General features: G+C 50.4%; 9 protein-coding genes across 9 annotated transcripts; 5 read left to right on the plus strand and 4 right to left on the minus strand.

Annotated features, from left to right (window-relative positions):
• Nucleotides 1-379: 379 nt before the first annotated feature.
• On the plus strand, nt 380-2680 carry AtWU_04468 (DUF3292 domain-containing protein; the record flags this gene model as incomplete). Its single annotated transcript, XM_035499579.1, has 6 exons — nt 380-670; nt 722-931; nt 990-1501; nt 1557-1784; nt 1842-2616; nt 2669-2680. 6 exons carry the CDS (start codon nt 380-382, stop codon nt 2678-2680), a joined length of 2028 nt encoding a protein of 675 aa, XP_035355472.1.
• A 206-nt stretch (nt 2681-2886) lies between these two features.
• Nucleotides 2887-3840, minus strand: AtWU_04469 (SDR family oxidoreductase; the record flags this gene model as incomplete). The annotated part of the gene is made up of 1 exon (XM_035499580.1): nt 2887-3840. One exon carries the CDS (start codon nt 3838-3840, stop codon nt 2887-2889), a length of 954 nt encoding a protein of 317 aa, XP_035355473.1.
• A 1073-nt stretch (nt 3841-4913) lies between these two features.
• Nucleotides 4914-7157, plus strand: AtWU_04470 (putative C6 transcription factor; the record flags this gene model as incomplete). Its single annotated transcript, XM_035499581.1, has 4 exons — nt 4914-5028; nt 5137-5269; nt 5354-6429; nt 6502-7157. 4 exons carry the CDS (start codon nt 4914-4916, stop codon nt 7155-7157), a joined length of 1980 nt encoding a protein of 659 aa, XP_035355474.1.
• A 113-nt stretch (nt 7158-7270) lies between these two features.
• AtWU_04471 (acyl-coenzyme A:6-aminopenicillanic acid acyl-transferase family protein) lies at nt 7271-8248 on the minus strand (the record flags this gene model as incomplete). Its single annotated transcript, XM_035499582.1, has 1 exon — nt 7271-8248. One exon carries the CDS (start codon nt 8246-8248, stop codon nt 7271-7273), a length of 978 nt encoding a protein of 325 aa, XP_035355475.1.
• Nucleotides 8249-8686: 438 nt separating this feature from the next.
• On the minus strand, nt 8687-10147 carry AtWU_04472 (uncharacterized protein; the record flags this gene model as incomplete). Its single annotated transcript, XM_035499583.1, has 1 exon — nt 8687-10147. One exon carries the CDS (start codon nt 10145-10147, stop codon nt 8687-8689), a length of 1461 nt encoding a protein of 486 aa, XP_035355476.1.
• A 270-nt stretch (nt 10148-10417) lies between these two features.
• On the plus strand, nt 10418-12763 carry AtWU_04473 (eukaryotic cytochrome b561 family protein; the record flags this gene model as incomplete). Its single annotated transcript, XM_035499584.1, has 3 exons — nt 10418-11188; nt 11246-12659; nt 12711-12763. The coding sequence occupies 3 exons, from the start codon at nt 10418-10420 to the stop codon at nt 12761-12763; spliced, it is 2238 nt and encodes a 745-aa protein (XP_035355477.1).
• A 667-nt stretch (nt 12764-13430) lies between these two features.
• On the plus strand, nt 13431-14444 carry AtWU_04474 (isoflavone reductase family protein; the record flags this gene model as incomplete). Its single annotated transcript, XM_035499585.1, has 1 exon — nt 13431-14444. One exon carries the CDS (start codon nt 13431-13433, stop codon nt 14442-14444), a length of 1014 nt encoding a protein of 337 aa, XP_035355478.1.
• A 1511-nt stretch (nt 14445-15955) lies between these two features.
• On the plus strand, nt 15956-16747 carry AtWU_04475 (uncharacterized protein; the record flags this gene model as incomplete). The annotated part of the gene is made up of 3 exons (XM_035499586.1): nt 15956-16041; nt 16300-16406; nt 16473-16747. 3 exons carry the CDS (start codon nt 15956-15958, stop codon nt 16745-16747), a joined length of 468 nt encoding a protein of 155 aa, XP_035355479.1.
• An 852-nt stretch (nt 16748-17599) lies between these two features.
• On the minus strand, nt 17600-20054 carry AtWU_04476 (ChAPs family protein; the record flags this gene model as incomplete). Its single annotated transcript, XM_035499587.1, has 7 exons — nt 17600-17767; nt 17837-18211; nt 18275-19194; nt 19247-19527; nt 19587-19711; nt 19799-19931; nt 20032-20054. 7 exons carry the CDS (start codon nt 20052-20054, stop codon nt 17600-17602), a joined length of 2025 nt encoding a protein of 674 aa, XP_035355480.1.
• Nucleotides 20055-20262: the final 208 nt, after the last annotated feature.

Consider the following 20262-nt stretch of genomic DNA (forward strand, 5'->3'; position numbering starts at 1 on the left):
CACATAAAGCCACATGTGTGGCGGTGCTGTTACTACACTAGGTTTTGATTGGCTGGGTTGTCAAGTATGCAGTCGCATCAGCGCCATTGATCTAGAGCACAACGCCTGTCCCAAGAGGTAATTAAAAATCGAAGACAGCGATCGATCGGGTAGTAAGTTACTCTGAAATGCCCCTGAGCTAAGAAGATTGGGTCGAGGTACCGTATGCTGACGCACTCCTGAGATTCCAGGCTTTTGCACGATCGGTCCGTGACGACACAGCCATGACGTATTGCCTACCCCGGCTTTCAAGAGACCCTCAAAGCGCATCTCCTTTCCCCATTTTTGAGCCCATATTTGCTTCTATTATACATGCATTGATACTAAGTTCTTGTGCAATATGTCACGGAGGGATCCTACAAAACCAGCAGAGCCTGTCGCGTATAGCTCGAAGACCAGCGGCAACGATATCTTCGCGGCTGATCGCGTCACCACCGAGATTAGCGGTCCAACAGACAGTCATGTTCTTTCTAAGGTGGATCAAGATGAGAAGGGACTGGCTCAGAAGGCTGGACAAACAGACACTGTCACGGATGTGGGCTGGAATCAACACCCCGACGAGCTTGACGAGCAGATCGTGTCCGGAATCTCCAACGAAGACCTTTGGATGCTCATTCGACGTTTCAACAAGGTACGGCGCCTGCACTCTTCAATACTGGTACACAGACTGATTCAATCACAGCAAATCTATTATGTGAAAGCAGTGCCGCATTCCCCTTTGCAACGACTGGACCTCAACCGGGCCGAAGATGAGCAATTCTCCCCTGATAAACTGCGCGCTACCCTTGAGCGATTCTACACAACCATTGTCGTCTCGTTAACTTCATTCGTCAATCATATTGCCAGGCTACGCTCATGGAGGGAGCGCCAACGGACAGCGGCATTCTGTGCTGTAGGTCATAACTGAACGTCCTGTCATCTCTGACTCGGTTGACTGGTGTTGGTATTAGGTTTATTTTGCTGCGTGGGCCTTGGATCTGCTTGCTCCGACAATCTTCACCCTTCTAATAGTGCTGGTTATTAGTCCTGATAGCAGGTCATACTTGTTCCCTCCTGCTCCTATAGCTCTAGTGGACAAGGATACTGGTGGCGTGCAAAAGCCGAAGGCCGGCGTCTTGGGGTCCCATGATAGTATCACTGGGGCACCCGAGAATATGAAGGGTGAAGCTGCCGAACAGGAGGCTAGCAACCTCTTTACAAGCGTTGCTAGTGTTGCTGTTGGTAGTGTTGCCGGCAAGCATGATCAAGGGACACCTGATGATGCCCCAATGGAAGATAATGCTCCAGATGTGATGAAGCTTGCTACCAGCGCAGCAGATGCACAGACAGCTGCTCGTGGGGAAGCCCCGGACGAAGCTCATGATAAGACTAGGCAACCCATGAGAGATACCGTTTACAACGGTGCTAACATGGCAATGCGCGTGCTAAGCGACATAATTGACACTTATGAACGGTTTGGCAAGTATGTACAAATCGCAGCACCAAAAACTACACACTTACATGCTGACTTGCTATAGCGCTTTGTCACCAACTCCTCCATTCTCCATCGTGACTCCCTACGTTCGCCTAACAGCTGTGCTATCTGTTGGTTTCCTGATCTCACTCATCACCTCCAGCTACGTCTTTGTCAAAATGATTACTTTTGGTACTGGATTCGCCTTCTTCGGAGACCCAATTATCTGGCGTGGTGTAGCCTACTTGAACCGCGAGTACCCCCGTTGGGAGAAGTTGCTCGAGCTCCAGAAGTACGCAACCCCAGTCCCTTCAAATAAATCATTCACATAGTGCTGACACCCCACTAGCTCCCTGCTGAAAGGAATCCCCACCAACGCACAACTCACTCTAACTCTTCTCCGAATCGGCGAAGCAAACGGTGCCCCCCTCCCACCACCACCATCCCACTCCCTCCACCAAACACCATACCACCCGGCCCCCGTCAATGACAAGGACATCAACATCTCTGCCTCAGAAGAGGAAATCAACCAAGCAATCGCCCCCTCCCCCGAACCTGTCATCGAAGAACACGAAGTACACCCCAAACCCCACAAGAAAGGCTTCATGAACCGCATGATCGGCTTCTTCCGAGGCACCACCGCCACAGGCATCCAAAGCAAGCTCGCCGTTGACCGAGCCCGCGCAGCCGCCGGCTCCAAGCACGCCAAACCCCGCGTCGGTGTGCTCCGCAGTAAAGGCAAACTCACCCTTCCATCCGGCCCCATTCAATTCGACGGGCGATACAAAGGGAAGCGGGGCGTCGTGGTGCTCGACCAGTCCCAGAAGCCACCGCTGCTTTACTTCACGACGGACCAGACCGTGCAGTTGGATAAGCCTAGTCTGGAACATCGGCCGAAAGGCACAGTGCTGTTCACGATGCCTGTGACGGATATTCTGGAGATGAGGAAGATTGGTGGACTTGGGTGGAAGGGGAAGTTGGTCACGGGCTGGGCTGTGGGTGAGAGTAAGGAGGTGGTGGATGGAATGGTGCTTACGGGGAGGTTGCCGGAGCAGAAGTATCAGCTTACAGCTATGAAGACTCGCAATCAGTTGTTTAATCGGCTGGTTGCTATTGATGGACAGGTTTGGGAAAGTTATTGATCTTGGTTTGGATGCTTGCTAAGGTGTTTTTCAGGTTTGGAAATAGTGAGGTCGAGCTTTGTTGAGGTGGTAATTGGTATGATGGTTTAGGAATTTGTGCATATGGGGGAATGAAGCTATGGTCATAATGGGAGTTATGTAGTAATATTTTTTGTACTGGTATCATTGTATGAAATTGGAATCCTACCTATATGTCTAATCATCCATGAAGAAAACATCGTGGGCAAAGTACAGAATGTGGAGCACTAGTGTTCATTGCTGTCCTATCTCCAATTGATAATCTCTTACTGCTTGCTCAAACGAAGAATCTCGCTTGAAGCCCAAAGAAATAGCCTGAGAGTTATCGAAGCGAGTAGGCCAAGACTCCAAGATCGGCCTGAGGGTCGGATCCTCCTTCTCCGTTAACAGATCGAGCTTATCCTTCCCTGCAACCTTCTCCAAAGCATCCATCATATCCTGAATAGTGACACAAATACCAGGGACATTAATCTGTCGAATATGAGGAGGCAACGCACCCTTGGACAACGATAACGTATGAACAAGATTATGAACCAGAGTTTTGGGCGAGCACAACCAAGACTTGAACGACCTATCCTCCAGCGGAATGACACACTCCTTGCCGTCGAGCGGCTCGCGGATCATCCCAGAGAGAAATGACGAAGCAGCAGCTGTCGGACGACCAGGCCGGACAGAAATAGTGGGGAACCGAAGCGTAAAGCCCGTGATGAAGCCACGACGGGTGTACTCATTGATGAGAGTCTCACAGATGATCTTCTCGGCACCGTAGGACGACTGCGGCGTCGGGATGACACTGTCGTTCACTACTTCGGGGAGTGGCTGGCCATATACAGCCTGACTTGAAGAATAAATCACCCGTACGCCGGGACAGGTTCTCCGGAGAGCCTCAAGCAGGTTCCGGGTGGCGTCTACGTTGACGCTCATGCCTAGATCGAAATTGGCTTCTGAGCCGGATGACATGATTCCGTGGAAGGCGTAGACGGCGTCGAGGGATTTGTCCACGACTGCGTCTGCGCCTTTCAGGAGGTCTGTTGTCACTGAACGTGCATTTTGGGGGTATGCGACGCCTGTGGGGATAGGGGGTTCGTTGATATCGGTTAGTGTGACGGTGTATGATGGGTCGTTGAGGAGTTCTTTTGCGAGGAGTTGGCCGATGAAGCCGGCTGCTCCGGTGATGAGGATTTGCATCTTGGAGGGTCAATTGAGGGGATTAGTGGTTGGGGAGGGAGGAAGGTGTGGGAATTGGGTGTTTGTTAAGGCACTATCAAGTAGACACTATCAGTAATATGCTCAGCTAGCTAGCGGTCGTCATTGTGGGATCGTCTCGCATTAACTCCGAGGGTAGAATATAGCTTGTGCTCCGCAGCCGGACTTTTCCCGGCGCAAATTCCAGTCCATGACGTTTTGCTCAGGAACTGTTTAGCTCTTCTCGGAGGATCTGCAGCTTCTTCTGGGATATGTTTGATTGTACTCGAAAGAGATTTGAGAGAGTGGGTATTCTTAATGTTACCCCTCGATGTGCCTTGTGGTTGCGTGTCGCAAAAGTTTTGGCGCGGGTAAGTGGTGAGTGGAGCTGGATAGAATTGGTTGATGCATTCTGTGGAATACAAGACATCAGCATACTTGGATGATAGAATAATTGAGATCTCTCTCGGTCTTTTCATCCTGCCATTGTGCGCAACAGCGATAATAGGGACTGAGACGGTCGGGGGCAATTGAGCCGTGGATACCGACTGGCGGTGCCCCGCATTCCCCAGATCCCGTGCCTGTTGCTGGTCTGGAGAGAAAACATTGAGACCTGAAGTAGTTTGCAGTTCGTCCAGTTGGATTTGCTGTATGTATGCAGATATTAGAAAGTGTAAATAGTATAGAGGATACCTATTTGTAGAATTGAGGGAATTGAATATCTTATGGATCGGGTTCGCAATGACAATGGGGAAGAAATGCTCGTGTCTTGGAAATCCCCAACGGCGCCAATTGAAGCGGGGTATGCCGCCATCGCCAGATTTGTCTGTCTCCATCCCACTCACTCTTCTCCCTCATCGTTGAAGTTTTCTTCCCTCGCATCTCTGCCTCCCTCTGGACCCTTCAGTGGATATTGGTTGTTCCGCCGCAACTAGTTTGAACAGACAAAGCAACACTATCTGGCTAGCTTGACATTAATCTATTGGACTTGGTCCGTCCCCACTATTGTCAATCCCATATTGGCTGCAGAATACCGGAGCATCCCCGATCAGTTCTTAGTCCATGATCGAGCAACCATGAAGCGCTCCTCGCAAGATGCCGACTTGGAGGCCCCACGGCCACATGAACGTCGACCCTCTCTCGTTCCTGACGGACGCCCTGCGCCACCCAAGATCTCCAAGGCCCGCGCTTGTGAGTACTCAAAAGGCCGAACTGCAACCGAGGCCCAAGCAATTAGCTTCAAGGTGTGCTTGGGCTTGATGTAACTAGAAGTATGAAGCTGATGCTTTGGATATATAGGCGCAGAGTGTAAGCGTCATAAAATACGCTGCGAGTTTAAATCAGGAGAGGCGAGCTGCACCAAATGCATTCGCAGCGGCATCAAATGTGTGGTCAATGACTTCTCCCAGAAGTTCGTCGACGATGATGTGATGTGAGTCTTTTGCTATATTTGGGGCTCCCCTGCAGGAAATGCGGAGTATAAGAGCTAATTCCGACTCTTCTACGCTGGGTACAGGTGGAAATCACAAGCATCGGCTACGATACAACAACTTCAGGCGGCAGTCTCGCATCTTCTACAACAAGGAGGTCTGCCAGATCTATCGACCTTCATCTCTGGTGACAGCCACAACGGCCCCAGTCCTGTCGGCTCTCAGTCAGAGCGTCGCTTCTCATCCGAGGCATCACCCACTGATGTCAAACCCCGAGAGCCGGGTATTGTTATGGATGTGACCCGAGAGCCTTCCCAAGAACCAGACTTACAGGACCGAGAGCTAGTACCAGCACCAATGCGCAGTTTATACGAGGTCACGAAGCTCCGCAATTTGCGGAACAACCCCATAGAACAGCCGAAGCTGACGCTTCTGGAGGAGGACTTCATCTCCAGAGGGCTGATCTCGCTTCATGAAGCCGAAGAGCTGTTTGCCTACTTTAGCAGGACTATGAACCAGCTTCTCTGGGGAGGGATAGTCTTAGTGCACCGTGATCTCACGTCTGTTCGGCGAGCATCGACGTTACTGTCAGCAGCTGTTCTAACTGTCGCTGCCCTCCATATACCGAATCGAGCCGAGACACTCAACCGTTGCTACAATGAGTATGTATCGCTTGTGTCGAGCATGTCATTGACAAGGGCTCATACACTTGATGACATTCGCGCTCTCTGCGTCGGAGCGTTCTGGTTATCCGAACTAAGTTGGAAACTTTCTGGGCATGCGGTCCGAATCGCAACGGAATTGGGTCTTCATCAAAGCTATCATAAGCTAATGCGTGGTCATAATGATCAGTATGAACGCGCTCAGCTCTGGTATCTTCTGTATGTGTGTGACCATCATTTCAGCATCGCCTACGGGCGTCCACCAGTCATCCATGAGGATGCAGCAATCAAAAACTACGAATCTTTTCTCCAGTCACCAATGGTAGTACCCGGAGACATTAGGCTACTAGCACAAGTTGCCTTGTTTATGATCCTGACCGAAGCGTATCGAACATTCGGGACCGACACAGAGCAAGCCCTTACCGAAGAGGACTTTGGGCAGTTACGCGTCTACAATGTTGCTATAGACCAATGGCGGCTATTGTGGCAACCCCGATCTGGTACGTGCTTTACAAGACCTGCTTGGATTGAAATCATTACGAAAGACTAACTGTCGTGACTTTGACCTGCAGCCGATAGCCCTTATGTCCGAACATATCCCTCGAAAGGGGTTGTGCTTCACTACCACTTTGCCAAATTTCAACTCAACTCACTCTCGCTGCGAGCCTTGTCTCCGACTAACACCCCGGTGTTTTCTATGGACCGCAAAGAGTCGGCTAATATTGCCATCTCGTCTGCCATGGCTTGTTTGAATATGGTATTGGAAGAGCCAGATATTCGCGACGCCATTGTTGGAGTTCCGATTTTCACCCACACGATGGTCACATTCTCCGCCGTGTTCCTCTTGAAAGTTGCAATAAACTGGAACTCTGCGTATCTCAGTCTCGACGGCCGCCAGGTGCGACGTCTGGTCGAGAGGGTGATTGAGCTGTTGAACTGTGTCTCTGCAGGGGAGAGACATCTGACGAGACATATTGCCCGGGGCCTTGGTAAGATGTTGGAGCGCTTCGACTCTTGGGACGCATGGCAAGCAGGAGGGGCACCTGTGGTAGCATCTGGGGGTGTTGAGCGAGCAGGTAGTAGTGATGTTCCTGGGGGTGCGAATGCCATGGCCCAGGGGTTTCCCCCACCTGATTTGATCTATGATATGGTTGGTACATACGGGTTTGGGTTAGATGAAAATCTCCTAGATCCTAGCATGGCTAGTTTTGAATTCTTAGCACAATGAGCCATGCCCTGATATTATGGGCTGTAAGAGTTAGACTATTGAGGTCACAGTACATCGTAATCTGGATTACTTAATATAGATAGAGGACTATAGGAGACCACCTTCCGGCCAAATCAAGGTGCTTCCACATCTGCCTCGTCGCCACTAGAGACATCATGAACAGTTGCAGAAAATGCTTGGCTACGCCCCCGACTCTGTCTCTGGGCTTTCTTGCCTGTCGCCTTGGTGAGAATATCTTTCACCTGCTCGAGGGAATACCCGAGCTCCGCTTCAATGGCTGCTCTATACTCCTTTTTCAGCTGCCTCTTCTGCCTCTCCTCCTCAAGAAGGCGCTGCTCTTCCGCCAACTTATAGTCTTCAATAGCAGCGCGCCGAATCTTGTTCTCGTGAATGAAACGTTCGCGTTCTTCGAATTTCCGTTGAATCTCTTCGTCGTGCAGCTCTTTCCTAATCCGGGCCCGCAGTCCCTCCTCTTCTTTCTTCTTCTTCATCTCTTTCCATTCCTTTTCGCGTAACGCAGCTTTAATTTCTTCTTTCCTCTTGGATTGCTCCTCGGCTCGTCTTTCGGCTCTCTTCAGGTTTGTTCGCTCCTCTTCTCTTTCCATCTCATCCAGTCTCTTTAATCGCTCCGAAATCTTGTTTTCGAACTCTCGATCACTCTCTATGTCCATTTTGAGTTTATGAAGACGCAAGTCTTCCTCCAGCCGGTCTATCTCATTTTGCTGTCTGCGGATTTCACGGTCCTGCTTCGTGTCAGACGAGTGCAGATCGACCAAGGTAACTTTTGGACGTCGACGAGGTAACGATGGGTTGTGATAGATGCCTGTTGCTCGGGGCCGTTGATGACGATATGGGAGATCAGAATCTGATTCTGTATGTGAGGACACCCTGACTTCTGGACGCAGCCTCTCATAAGACCGGCGCCTTCGAGCCGATCGTGGTTCTGAGGAAGGTTCATAAATCGAGAAAGGCGGAATGGCTCCTACAGCGGGGTTTTGTCGACCATCTTGGACAGGCTTTCTGTCCTTGGGTTGCCCCCTTCTCGACATGGGAATCGTCTCGACGACCCGGTCACTCGGAACAAAACTCATGTTGATGCGAGCTGTACGGCAGTTGTTCGTAACCTACAGAGTTGCTGTGTTGCTGGGAACTCGAGAGCAGAATACCCCCAGGCGGGCGATTTGGCGCCCAGCGCCGCACAGACAAGCAGCCCGACACTTGCACGGGTCTTTTGCCTAGCCTTGCTGGAACTATTGCGGGCAGAGTGGCTGTACCGCAGAATTGGCCTATCCAACCTCGCGCAATTGTGCCAATCAGATGTTACTCAGGTAGTTGGGAATGTCACGATAGTATCCTTAGCGCTGACATGCATGTCTGCATCGAATCAGACCTAGAAGATACTGATCACTAGCCTTGGTCACCACCCGGGCTTCTCTACATGTTCTACGGGCTTTTAGAGAGAAGTTGTTGTCAAGTCACCGCCACCTCTTTTGTCATCGAATGTCATACAGTCTTCAAAATGTACCTCTTCAACTGCTATATGCCATGACCTTCTCGCTGAGCTTCTTGTTGGCATCCCGATTCGCCAACTGTGTGGACTTCGTTGCCATCCCAAAGAAATCCAGGAGGGCAGCCAGGATCTGGATTAAGGTCATCAATAACGGATAGCGCGATAAAAGAATCAGCGTATATTCAGGGCTGTCGATATTTTTGCTCTCTTTGTCACCATTCCTCTGTTCAGCTGGTACGATCAGTTTCGCTGGAGCCATCGAACTGGAATTTGCGTGCAGTACAATTCTGGATGCCTGTGACTCGTCTTGGCCAACAGCTTGTGGTGTTCGAAAGGTGTGCACAGCATGTCCAAGCTTTGAAATGCACACATCTCCTGGATCACCTGCGTCGCAGGATTTCCCAAAGTCTACCAATGTTTCCGAGGAAGAAACCGAGTTAGAGCCGGATGACCGCGCTGTCTCGGTATGGTGCCCGGAACCCCCTGGATTGGGCAAAAGGCCCGGTAGACTCCCTAAATATGAGTCTTCAAGCATGCTCTGTGCAGTGTCGGGGATATTCTCATTACTCTCTGCGAACGATACCGGCAATGCGGCAGGGATCTGCACCGGAATGCGAAGGCAATTCTCTCTTTCCATAACCATGGGAAGATCCTGTACAAGACGATCTAGACGAGGGCCTGAAGGCTGCGTCACAACATTTGGATACACCAGAATATCACTGGATCCCTCGTCACTTTCATGACGGGATGGGAATCTCAACTGACGAGCCTTTTCTTTGAAGCGGTTCCTGCCCTTCTGTAGTTTTCCTTTGATCTGAACCCGCATGAGGAAGGGCCTCCCCTCATGCTGGAAAGCAAAGGCAGTGTGGATCATATTGCTATGGATTGATTGAGACTCAGGGTCCTCCTCGCGTAACTCCCACTTTATGGTGCGATATTCTGAATCGGTCTTTTGCGCAGGGCGCAGGTTACCTGTGAATGTCCACCGGCTATCATAAGTAATCGACTTCTCGCTATCGACACCGATACCACCGCCGCCGTTTCCGAGTACATTGACTTGAGGCGCAAGGTGCAATATCTTTTTCTTGACCACATTCTTTGGTTCTCCGCTGAGATGTTTTGGCCCGTAGTGATCGGTCAGATGGAGGCGTATAGGCTTATCCAGATCTAGCTGGTGCTGGGGCGCGCCTTGCAAAGTGATTTTGACCGTGGCACTCAGTAACCTACAGTCTGCGGGCTGATCGAACGAGAGATCCATGTAAACAATGCCCGCAGGTCTCGATGCCTCGCCCAAGCATCCCCATTTCGACTGGGATGTCCGAAGTCGGCAGTCAGCGCGTGCTTTGCCGACTTTGCGGTGGCACACGCTGGAGTCCTGAAGATTGTCAAGCTCGAGATATTTCCGACCATATCGCCGCGCGTAAGTCGGCTGCGAGTCCCGACCGGCGGTGGTTGAAGAAGTTTGGATGGTCCCCGACATAATTTGGGTGATGAAAGCAGAATACCAAATCCCCAACACCCGCGACCGTCAGCATCGATTAAATAGTAAGGGAGCTTACAGCCAGTTAGCGGGTTGTTGGGTGCCGCCTGGCACTGCCACCGGACAAACCATTCAGAGGGAGGCGCTAATGCAGACACTCAAGACGAGGCTGAATTAGCTCCTCAAATACAAACTGATCTAAATTACTCGTGGGCCTCCTACAGATTGCTGTTGCCGCGCTATTGCTTCGTCAACAAGCACTCTTTCAAAATGTACGACATTCGGGAAAGGCCCTCCTTGGCTCGAGGAAGACGATCTGAGGATCGAAAAGACATCTTCAACCGCTTTTCTTGGGATGAGCGAGCGGTTCATGAGAGTGCGCACGGTACCCTCGCTGTTCCTGAAAGAAATTCTCATTTCTTCCGTGCGGAGCCCATTGACTCTGGAGAAGCAATTGTCGGTCGTAATGCTGCAGCTCATAACAACGATAATGTGATACCTTCACCAGATACCTTCCCTATGGTACTGCCGGTATCACAGGATGAATCACAAAATGATAAGTCTACCATCTGGACTCTTTCATCAACACAAGATACGACCATACATTATGAGATGGACATTGTGGAGGACGTGGGAAGTTTATTAGAGGAATTCTCACGACTAAAAAGACTAGGCAATTTCGAGGAAGCGGAACAATACTTTCAAGGTTCTTTAAGTGCTTTCATGGAACTATCGCCAGTTACGATTGAGTTCGCAGACATGCTAGTCGAACAGGGTTCATATAGGCGTTTACATCGCGTTCTGTCGCAGCACCAACAGCAGGAGCTAAGTACCTCTGACGGCATCTCAAGCCTGCAGGAGGGTAACCCTGCCAAATTCCTGTACCAAGCGAACTTGCACCTCTTACGGGATTTCGCGTTCATGCAGTCTCACGGATCTCTGGATGAGGCATATGGAACGGTCCGATCTTTGGAGCGCCAGATGCGTTCCTTAAGGCGACGAAGAAGGAAAGACCCGACTCTTGACCTGGACTCGGCTGAAGTAAGAGTGTGCCAAAGAAGTTCCCGTGAAAAGAGCAAATACTAAGAGTATAGACAGGTACAAGTTATCCGTTATGCTCTCTTGATTCTATCGCAAGTTGAGCGAGAAACCGATCTGATCCCAGAACATGAATTCAATTTCTGGTCTAATTGGCACTATTTGTACAGTGCTCTCGTGGCTGAGGGGCGAGTATGGGATGCGCGAGACCTAATGCTCGCTTCTATCCAAGCGGAAGGTGCAGTAAATGCTTGGAATCTGATATTCGGAGCAGAACTTGGTTCTTCCAATGAGCCGTTCCGCAAGCTGATGGACGACTGGTGTTTGCATCGGTATGATGAGTCAACATATCTGGCCATTTTGGATATTCTAGTATCTCTGGGTCGCAGTTTGTCATCATGGTCTATTTCGATACCAGAGAGACAGGACTTGCTCACTGCTCAACGATGCCTCCAATATGCGCAAGCCCTTGCAACATGCCTCAAAGAGAACAACCCCCAGCTGGTAAAATCTCGTCCTTACCTACAGTGGGTTATTGCTGAAGCGGAAATGGAGAGGAAGCTTCTACTCAATACCTCAGATCTGCGAGACCACCTTGAAAAATTTCCAGGCCTCACAATATGGAGGAGTTCTATTCCCATTTATCTTCCTATCAAGACGGAGAACCCAAAGTGGACGGCACACTTAGACGGGGGACGAAACTATGATCTTCTTGAAACCGTTCTTCAGACGGCACAGGACCTGAATGACTACAGAACTGAGGTTTTATGCTTAGGTGAGCTAATCTATCGCTCGGTAAACACGAGCGAAAGGTTAACTCGGCTATCCGATCTCCAGAAGTCCACCCAGGGGGATTTTCTCGGCTATCAGCAGACGTTTCTGTCACGGTTTCTTCTTGTGGATTCTGATCAAAATTGTAAACTCCTTTTAGATGACCTGAAGGAGATACGGGAATCAAAGCGATCCTCGAAATCTATCTATTCTCTGAGTGACTGGTGTGCAATCGTCATCGAACGGGCTATTGCACAACGCCTTGCCGAAGATCTATCGCGTTCGGAAGAAGCTTTCCAAGACACTAAGGAGGGCTTCTCTACCTACCTCCCGCAGTACATAAAAGATCGGTTGGAGGCGCTCGGCCTGGATAAGGCCTACCTTGCGCCCTCAAGGACTGGAAAGCCTCACGATCCTGGAAGACGACAACGCAGTATCACAGATGTTCCTACACCGAAACAGGATACCCGAACCCCCGATCCATTTGAGAGTTTGAGTGACGAAAAACATGGGCAATCCAAGTCACTATCCCCTCTGCAACGACCAGGGCGCACGTACACAGGATCTGGGGAAAGCGATAGTGATGATGACAAGTATACCACCGACAGCAGCTTCGACACAGCTAGATCAGATGATGGTTGGATGGATGATGAGCACGGACATTCGACATCGCTCATTCATAGGACTCAGCGATTTGGACCAAGTGAGTAAATGTTTTGATATAATTTGCAGGATCATTACTAACCTTATCTAGTTTCTAGGAGTGCGACTGTTGAAGATGTCAGTAGTAGCATATATGAGGGATGAGTGTGGGACTATGGGTTATGGAATTTTAGGCATAGTATATTTGGCAATTAGATTATATTCAGTAACGAATAATTTCCCTCTTTATGAAGGGTTCGACACAAAAGTCTCTGTTAAAGTGAGCCGGATTTGTAGACGTAGGGAGTACACGTCCTCTATATCTGTACAATGATATTGACTGTGTCATCTATTCGATAGATCTTTGGGGATGCATAAACATATATAAATACACACAATCAATGCAAAAACTTCCCCTTTTCACATGGGACAGGTAAACGGATCCAGGTAATAGATTGAGAGCACACCTCCATGTCTACTGTTCAAAGCAAATGTTTGACTAGTTTGCAATGAATACAAACAGCTCCTCCTGATCACAATCCACCAATAATCGCATTTGATTTCAGTTTGTCCTGTTTGCCAGTGACGTAGAGCGATGGTGTTGCAGCTCGTTCTACACCCCATTGAGCACGATATTCATCCATCTGATGCATGTATATCTCCGATTGAGGAAAGATGAGAAGGAATGCAAACATTCAGTACCCAGTCCTACAAATTTCTTGGTCTACCATAGATGAAGTATAAAGCATAAAGCAGAGCATCCCGCTCTAGCCTTCATACTTCCAATCCATCTCACATCCCAACAACACTACTCATTCCTACAGTATACAAAATGGCATCTCCCCAGTCTACCACCCTCCCAATCGTAGCCATCGCCGGCGCAACCGGCCACCTAGGCAAGCACGTCGCCTCAGCCTTCCTCACCTCCAACCTACGCAACCGCTTTTCGGAAATCATCCTCCTTTCGCGACAAGGTAGCCATCATACACCACCAACAGACCTACCCACCTCCGACAGCCCCAAACTCATCATCCGCACCTACACCGAAGATTCCATCCCCAGCATCACCCGCGCCCTCCACGGCGCTACCATCCTCATCAACACCATCGGCCCCTCCGGCCACTCCTTCAAGGAGAAACTCCTCCACGCCATCCCCCAATCCTCCATCCAGGTGTACTTCCCCTCCGAATTCGGGGTGAATCACTACGTGCACGACTTCCCGCATCGAGAATGGGACGCGAAGAAGAAACACATGGCGCTGGCGGAGCAGTTACTACTACTTACTACCCAAGACCCAAGCCCGAAGAAGGTGAAGATCTGTCGTGTCTTCTGTGGGTTGTTCCTGGAGGATAGTATTGGCCCGTGGTTTGGGTTCGATACGAAGCGTGGTCGGTATGAGTGTGTTGGGAGTAGTGAGGTGAAAGTGTCGTTTACTTCACTGGAGGATGTGGGGAGGTGTGTGGCTGCGTTGGCGAGTTTGGGGAAGGATGAGGTGCCGGAGATGGTGCATGTTGCTGGGGATAGTAGGAGTGCTAAGGAGATTGCGGAGATTATGGGGGAGTTTGGTGGTGGTGAGATTGAGGTGGTGGAGGTTGGGTTGGAGGGGTATAAGAGGGAGGTGTTGGAGGGGATGAAGGAGTCGTGGGATCCGGCGCCGTATTTGAGGTTTTTGATGGGTGAGGGCAAGATTATGCATACTGCTAGGGATGGTGGTGGTGGGTTGGGGGATGATCGTGAGTTGGTTAATCCCGGGGAGAGGTTGTGGAAGTGGGAGACGCTGAGGGATTTGGCGAGGAGGGAGGCGGGGAGGCCTTGGGGGGATTATGTGTGGCCGCCGGTGAAATAGAGGATATAGTTAGGGTTTAGAGTGCTATTTGTTTAGGCTGCTAATGTATGTCTGTTTTGCATATGATGTTGCAGTAGTTGCAGTAAATGGTGACTGGGGGCTGGACATCGGGTAATTTGCATGTCGCATGTAAGATTGCAGGTTATGATGAATGAATTGGGGAAGCATCAGTGCCGCTGTGGGGGGATCAATCAATCTTGGTCTGTGCTTTTCCAGAAGAACTTCCGCATTGCGTTTAGCCTGCTTGCATGAAGTACGGAGTAACTGGTAAGATTGCAGCATGTTTTGAAACAGATATTTATGTACGGGGGGTATCGATACGCGCAGGATTTCAATCCTGACATCATGATTATTGCTGCTTCTGGTGTCCGGGCCGTCCTTTACTTCTTGCTGCCACGGCCACAGATGGTTTATGTGCACACTGCCTTGGGGTATCATTGTACCTGTCACAAAACATCAGAAACACCAGAAACATCCAAAAACATCCCCCTTTTGCCCCGGAGTGTCTGTGCGCGTCTTTCCCCATCCTGCTGCTTGCTTGTGCTTGTATCTCGCCAGGCACGGTATTTCTCATGTAATATCTACTTTACTTACCATACCTTGTGCTCACTTCTCTTCTCTTCCTTTTCGGATCTTTGTCTTTCTCACCCATCCATCCGTTTCTCTCCATCTCGGCCTTTTTCTCCAGTGTGGATTCTCCGATCCATCCACACACACACTCTCTCTCTCTTGTCATGCAACGCGGTCCGGATAGTCATCGTCATGGATGGATCAACTCCGCCTCAGACCCAACGGATCATCCTCACCCGGGGCTGTTTCAATCCATGGTGAGCTGAGGGAAAACCGAGCATCATCAACGCGAAGTTGTGTGGGTGGTACACGCACCCGCCCCTCTTGTCCACCCCTCGGGCGACTCTAAAGCCCACGGCCTGTGGTGGCTTATGTCGACGGCCGCCCGCGACAAGCAGTTTGGGGGGGAACGAGCCGGCGCAACTCCAGCTCTCGTTTCTTCTTCTGTCTAGCTCCAACCCTCTTGACTGCCACTGCGCGCTTTTTCTTTGCGCCAGGCAGTGCCCATCCATGCTTGGGGAGGGAGGGTTACTGCTGACTCTCTCCGTCGCTGAAGTAATGCTCACCCATTCCGTCCCTCCCCCCTTCCCTCATGTGCTGGGGGAAAGGCTGCTGCTGTTCTGCTGCTCGTCCACTACCGAGTTCCTCCTGCCTGCCTTGCCTTGCCCTGCCCTTTAATTCTCCCTCCTCCCTCCCTCCCTCTCTTTCCCTCTTCTCTCTCTCTCTCCCTCTCTCCCTCATCCTTCTCCCGTTTCTTCCCCTCTCACTAGCCCGTTCATTCCCCTTTCGCTTTACTCTTACTGTCCCTGCATTGCGCCTTCCTGGCCTGGGACTCTCTTGACATCTGTATACTTGCGCCATTGAACTGGCCTACTCCTTTATTCCCTTAATACACACTCTTAATCTCTCTCTATCCCTAAGCGCCTAACGCGCTCTGAGCTATGTCCACCCGTAAGAGAAAGCAAGAGGCTGAGGAGGAGGAAGAGCTCCAAGCGCTCCCTAGCGACGAGAGCGAGGAAGAAGAAGAGTAAGTGGCTTACTGCATTGCCTGTTGCCAGGTTGTTCGCGAACTTGAGCGCATTCCTTTCATTACCCCTGCTGGTTCAGCTATCTGCTCTGCTCTTATTTCACTTTGGGGTGCCCTCTCTGCGCGCATCACTCATTGGCGCTTGTTGGTGGCATTCAGTCGCATTACCCTCTGCTTGCTGGCACCAACCAGTTGAACCTCATTTACTATTCGCATTTACATTTCATGGATACAATGGCTGATTTGGTACTACTCCAGATATGAGGACTCCGAAGTAGCCGAGAGCGAGGAAGGAGAGGAAGAGGGAAGCGAAGAAGAGGAGCTTGAAGAAGAAGAGGAGGGCGAAGAGGAACCAGAGGAACAAGGTGAGTTCATTCTTCTAGTCTCCAATCATGCTACGTATCTCTTACTAACGAGTATTCTCCTCTTAGCAGCTCCTCCGGCTTCCAAGAAGCGAAAGACAGCTCCGGCGCCCGAACAAGAGGAGGAAGAAGAAGAGGGCAAGGAAAATGGCGAAGCTGAAAACGGTGAAGATGAGAACGGCGTTGATGAGGAAGAGGAGGAAGCACCGGAAGGCGAGGAAGATGTCGAGGAAGCTCCTGAAGAGACAGCAAAGACCAGTGCCCCTGCCGCCGCTGCTAGCAAGGCCAAGGCTGGCGATGTACCTAAGGAAGCCGAGGCCGATGCTGCTGCAGAGGAGGAGTGAAGACCTTTCAGCATGGCGTGATAATGACCCGCCAGTATTGACTGCTGTCGCGCTGGCAATATTTTATTGATAATTCTATGATCATTTGCGCGGATATAGTATCTAATGCACATGCTCCTATATCCTGAAGACCAGGCGAAGCCATTGTTATTATCTTTATGTAGCTGTAACCACAGCCTAAGCAAAGTAGAGATGGGGGGTACGGAGGAGTCGGAACTATCTTTGGAGAAGCGCATGATGGCTACTCCGCACGGCGGCTTAGCCGGGACTTCCAGCTAGATACTAATACTATTTATCCATCTGGACAGATAGCTACTAGGGCAACCGAATCAACCTATCAGACGGAGCACAGCCTCTTTTGCGCAGTTCAATCACATCCTCAATTTTAACTGTAATCTGGGTATTAATAGGAGAAAAATCAGGTATACTAAAAAAACAAATCATAAAAGACAGAATAAAGTCAAGAATAAAAATAGAATTAAAATAAAATCACACGAAGGAAAATGAAGTAAGTAGAAAGCGCATCACAATCGAACAATAGGTGATATCGATCAACAAGTCCATACAGAATGTAAGTAGTAAGTAAGTAGTAGTAGGAAAGAAAGTAAGTTCTCTTTTCCCTCAACGCTTTCATATCCCTTGAATTTCACCTCCCTCTCTAATAGATACAATTTCCTCTCATTCTTCATTTCAACTGTCTGTCCTCTCCCGCCTCTTTCCTTGTTTCTTAGGTATCTTCTATATCATAAACCATAGGGAGGGGTAGGAAGAAGAAAAGGATGGAAGACAGGGTGATTATACACTACCTTCTTTGTAAAGGCAAGGTAGCGTAATCTATCCTAGGTTGAAGATTTAACCATCACTACCGCTGCTGCGGAATGTGGCGCACAGTTGGCAGTACTGATGGGTCAGATCGAGGACAGGTTGAGGAAGGTTCGTCGCTTGGACTATACTCCGGACTTTGACGGCGCCTTCGTCTTCGATGAGTTTGCGGATCAGGTATAGGAGGTCGGGAGAGAACTATATAAGAGAAGAGTGTATTGTTAATTTCATTTTCATCGCTGAGAACAAGGGGAATGTGGCACATACCTCGGAGTACCAGCGATACTGCCATGCGATAAGACGGATCAAGGCGCCTAGCATTCCTCTCGTGTCATTCTTCTTCTCGTACAACTTGAGAAGCCCCCGCATGGCTTTCGGGGAGAAGCGGATGGCTAGGCAGTGCTGATAGGCTTCGATGCCCTCGTCGAAATGGTGCAGGCGTTCGGCCAACTCGCCGAGAATTTCCCATTCCGTGGCGGATTTCTTGTACTCGATCGCCTGTTGGCGGTATTGGGCCATTTCGGTGCGCCAGATGGTGTAGATGCGGAGGTCTTCGTACAGCACCATGAAGAGGTTATCGAGCCATCTTTCACACAGACGCTTGTTGCGGAATTGTGTGTAGGATGAGTGTGAGGGGTCAGGCTAGTAACACGACGCATTAGTATGGACTTGGGTGGTTTTATTGAAGGTGGGATGTAGACTTACATCTTCGCTGCCGGATTTGACAACTTCCGATGCCATCGACTGCTCTGGTTTCTCAATGGAGTGCTCTGTTTCTTCTTCCTTGGTACCGTTCGCGCCCTCCTCAGACGTGCCGTTCTCCTGCTCGCTGCTTCCATTCGGCTCGTCTGATACGCTTGCTGAGGATGGTGTGGTTGTAGGCTTAGACGTAGACTGCTGGCGCTCAACACGGTATTCTTCTTCCATGACAAAGACTTCGCTGCGGATTTTTAGGAGTTGGTCCCAGCCTATCGCGGCAGCAATCTTGGTGAGGAGATTGTACGCCTTCAGGAAGGTTCCCTGATAGGCAGCAGCGTGGAGTCTGCGTAGTGAGGGGTGGACGTAATCGTGGGGATCACCCTGCTTGGGCTGTCCTTCGTCGATTTCGTCCAGCATGCTCTCAGCAAGAATTGGGAGCATGATGCGAGATGGTTGGGGCATACGAGGTGTGTCCTTATCCTGGTACGTGAACATGGGGCAGGAGTTCAAGGTCAGGAGGGCCAGATCCCATTGCTCGAGGCCAACGTAGACCTCTGCCAATCGTGCCCAGGTGCTGAACTCGCTTGGAGCAGCAGTCACTGCCCGCTTCGCACACTCTAGAGCCATCTCACCCTCGTTCTTGCCCTGGCAGAAATTAGCCTGGCAGTCAAGCAAGGCATAATCCATGGGAACGTCTTGTAAAGCGTCGAACATCAATCGCACGGCTTGCACCTCTTCGTCTGCCATGATGAGAACTCGGGCAAGAAGTGACGAGACCTCTACATCTCGTGTGCGAAGTTTCTCGAAAAGGTTGATGCCGGAAGTGTAGCGCCCCGTTGTTTGAATATACTTCAGAAGACCGGACGTCAGGTGGTTGCTGACGGTATTCGGCACTTGTGTTTCCGGATCAGAACTGAGCTGTCTTCCTGTATGTGGTATCAGCATTGGGTCCGTTGGGAGTCAACTGTGGAAGCGCACCTAAGAAGAATAGTCTCTCCGCAGCATCCAGGAATTTGTGCTCCATCTCCGTATTTGTGACCGGGTTGAACCGACGCACCCCGACTATTTTTCTGATCGCATCGCCACCACCATTGTCCGCGTATGAGTAGGCTCGCAGGATTCCGCAAAGAAATGTCTCCAGCCAAAGGGCTTCCGTCGCAACTCGCTTATCTCCGCGTTCATCGATGCAGTAGCTTTCCAGAGTGCCGGGGATTTTGACTTCGACGCGCATGTCCAGGTGGGAGAAGGCATTGTAGCAGCTGTTTGTCTATTAACATTTGCGTAACTATAAACACTTCCAGACGAAGATGTTTCTAACCAATAGATTCCCGAAACCACCTTGTGTGTCTTGTCGAGCGGAGAGAAAGTAAGCGTATTTACATAGGCGGCTAAACTGGCGGAGGAAGAGGCATCGACACCGGTGACATGGTGATAGACGCCGGTCTGTATTTCGATCCCAAACCAATTGAGTTAGCCATTGTCACTCCTCATCCTCAAAGTATGCCTGCGCCCGCACTTCCGACGACGTACCTGGTGATGGGCGTTGGTCTTGGGTTGTTTAACCAGATAAACCAAGTCCGGGGGACCTAATTCCCGGAGGTTCTGTAGGGACTCGGAACGGGCATCGACAGCGGCGTAGATGTTCTCCTCCTCTTCATAGATCCTGGGGAAACACTCAGGGGTCAGTCGCAGGTCAATGATAGTGGGCCCATTTGGCCGATTGATAGCGAGTGATAGAACACGTAAACGAGGGGAAGACATACTCGGGAACAGCTGGCGCGACCATGGCGCTGGCAGGAGCGCAGACAGAGGCTCTGGATGGTCACAGAGGGGAAAACCAAGGGGTATAGGGAGCACGAAGCGCTTTCACGACCGGGAGAAATTGAAGACAATGAGGCGCAGCAGAAAGCGCAGGTCGTTGTTCAAGAGCAAACGGAATGGCGACGATCGATGAATGCCTGGCCGCTTCCTCAGGCAACTGCTGGGTCAGGTAC

This window comes from Aspergillus tubingensis (genome assembly GCF_013340325.1).
Source record: "Aspergillus tubingensis WU-2223L DNA, scaffold_6, whole genome shotgun sequence".
Lineage (NCBI taxonomy): Eukaryota > Fungi > Ascomycota > Eurotiomycetes > Eurotiales > Aspergillaceae > Aspergillus > Aspergillus tubingensis.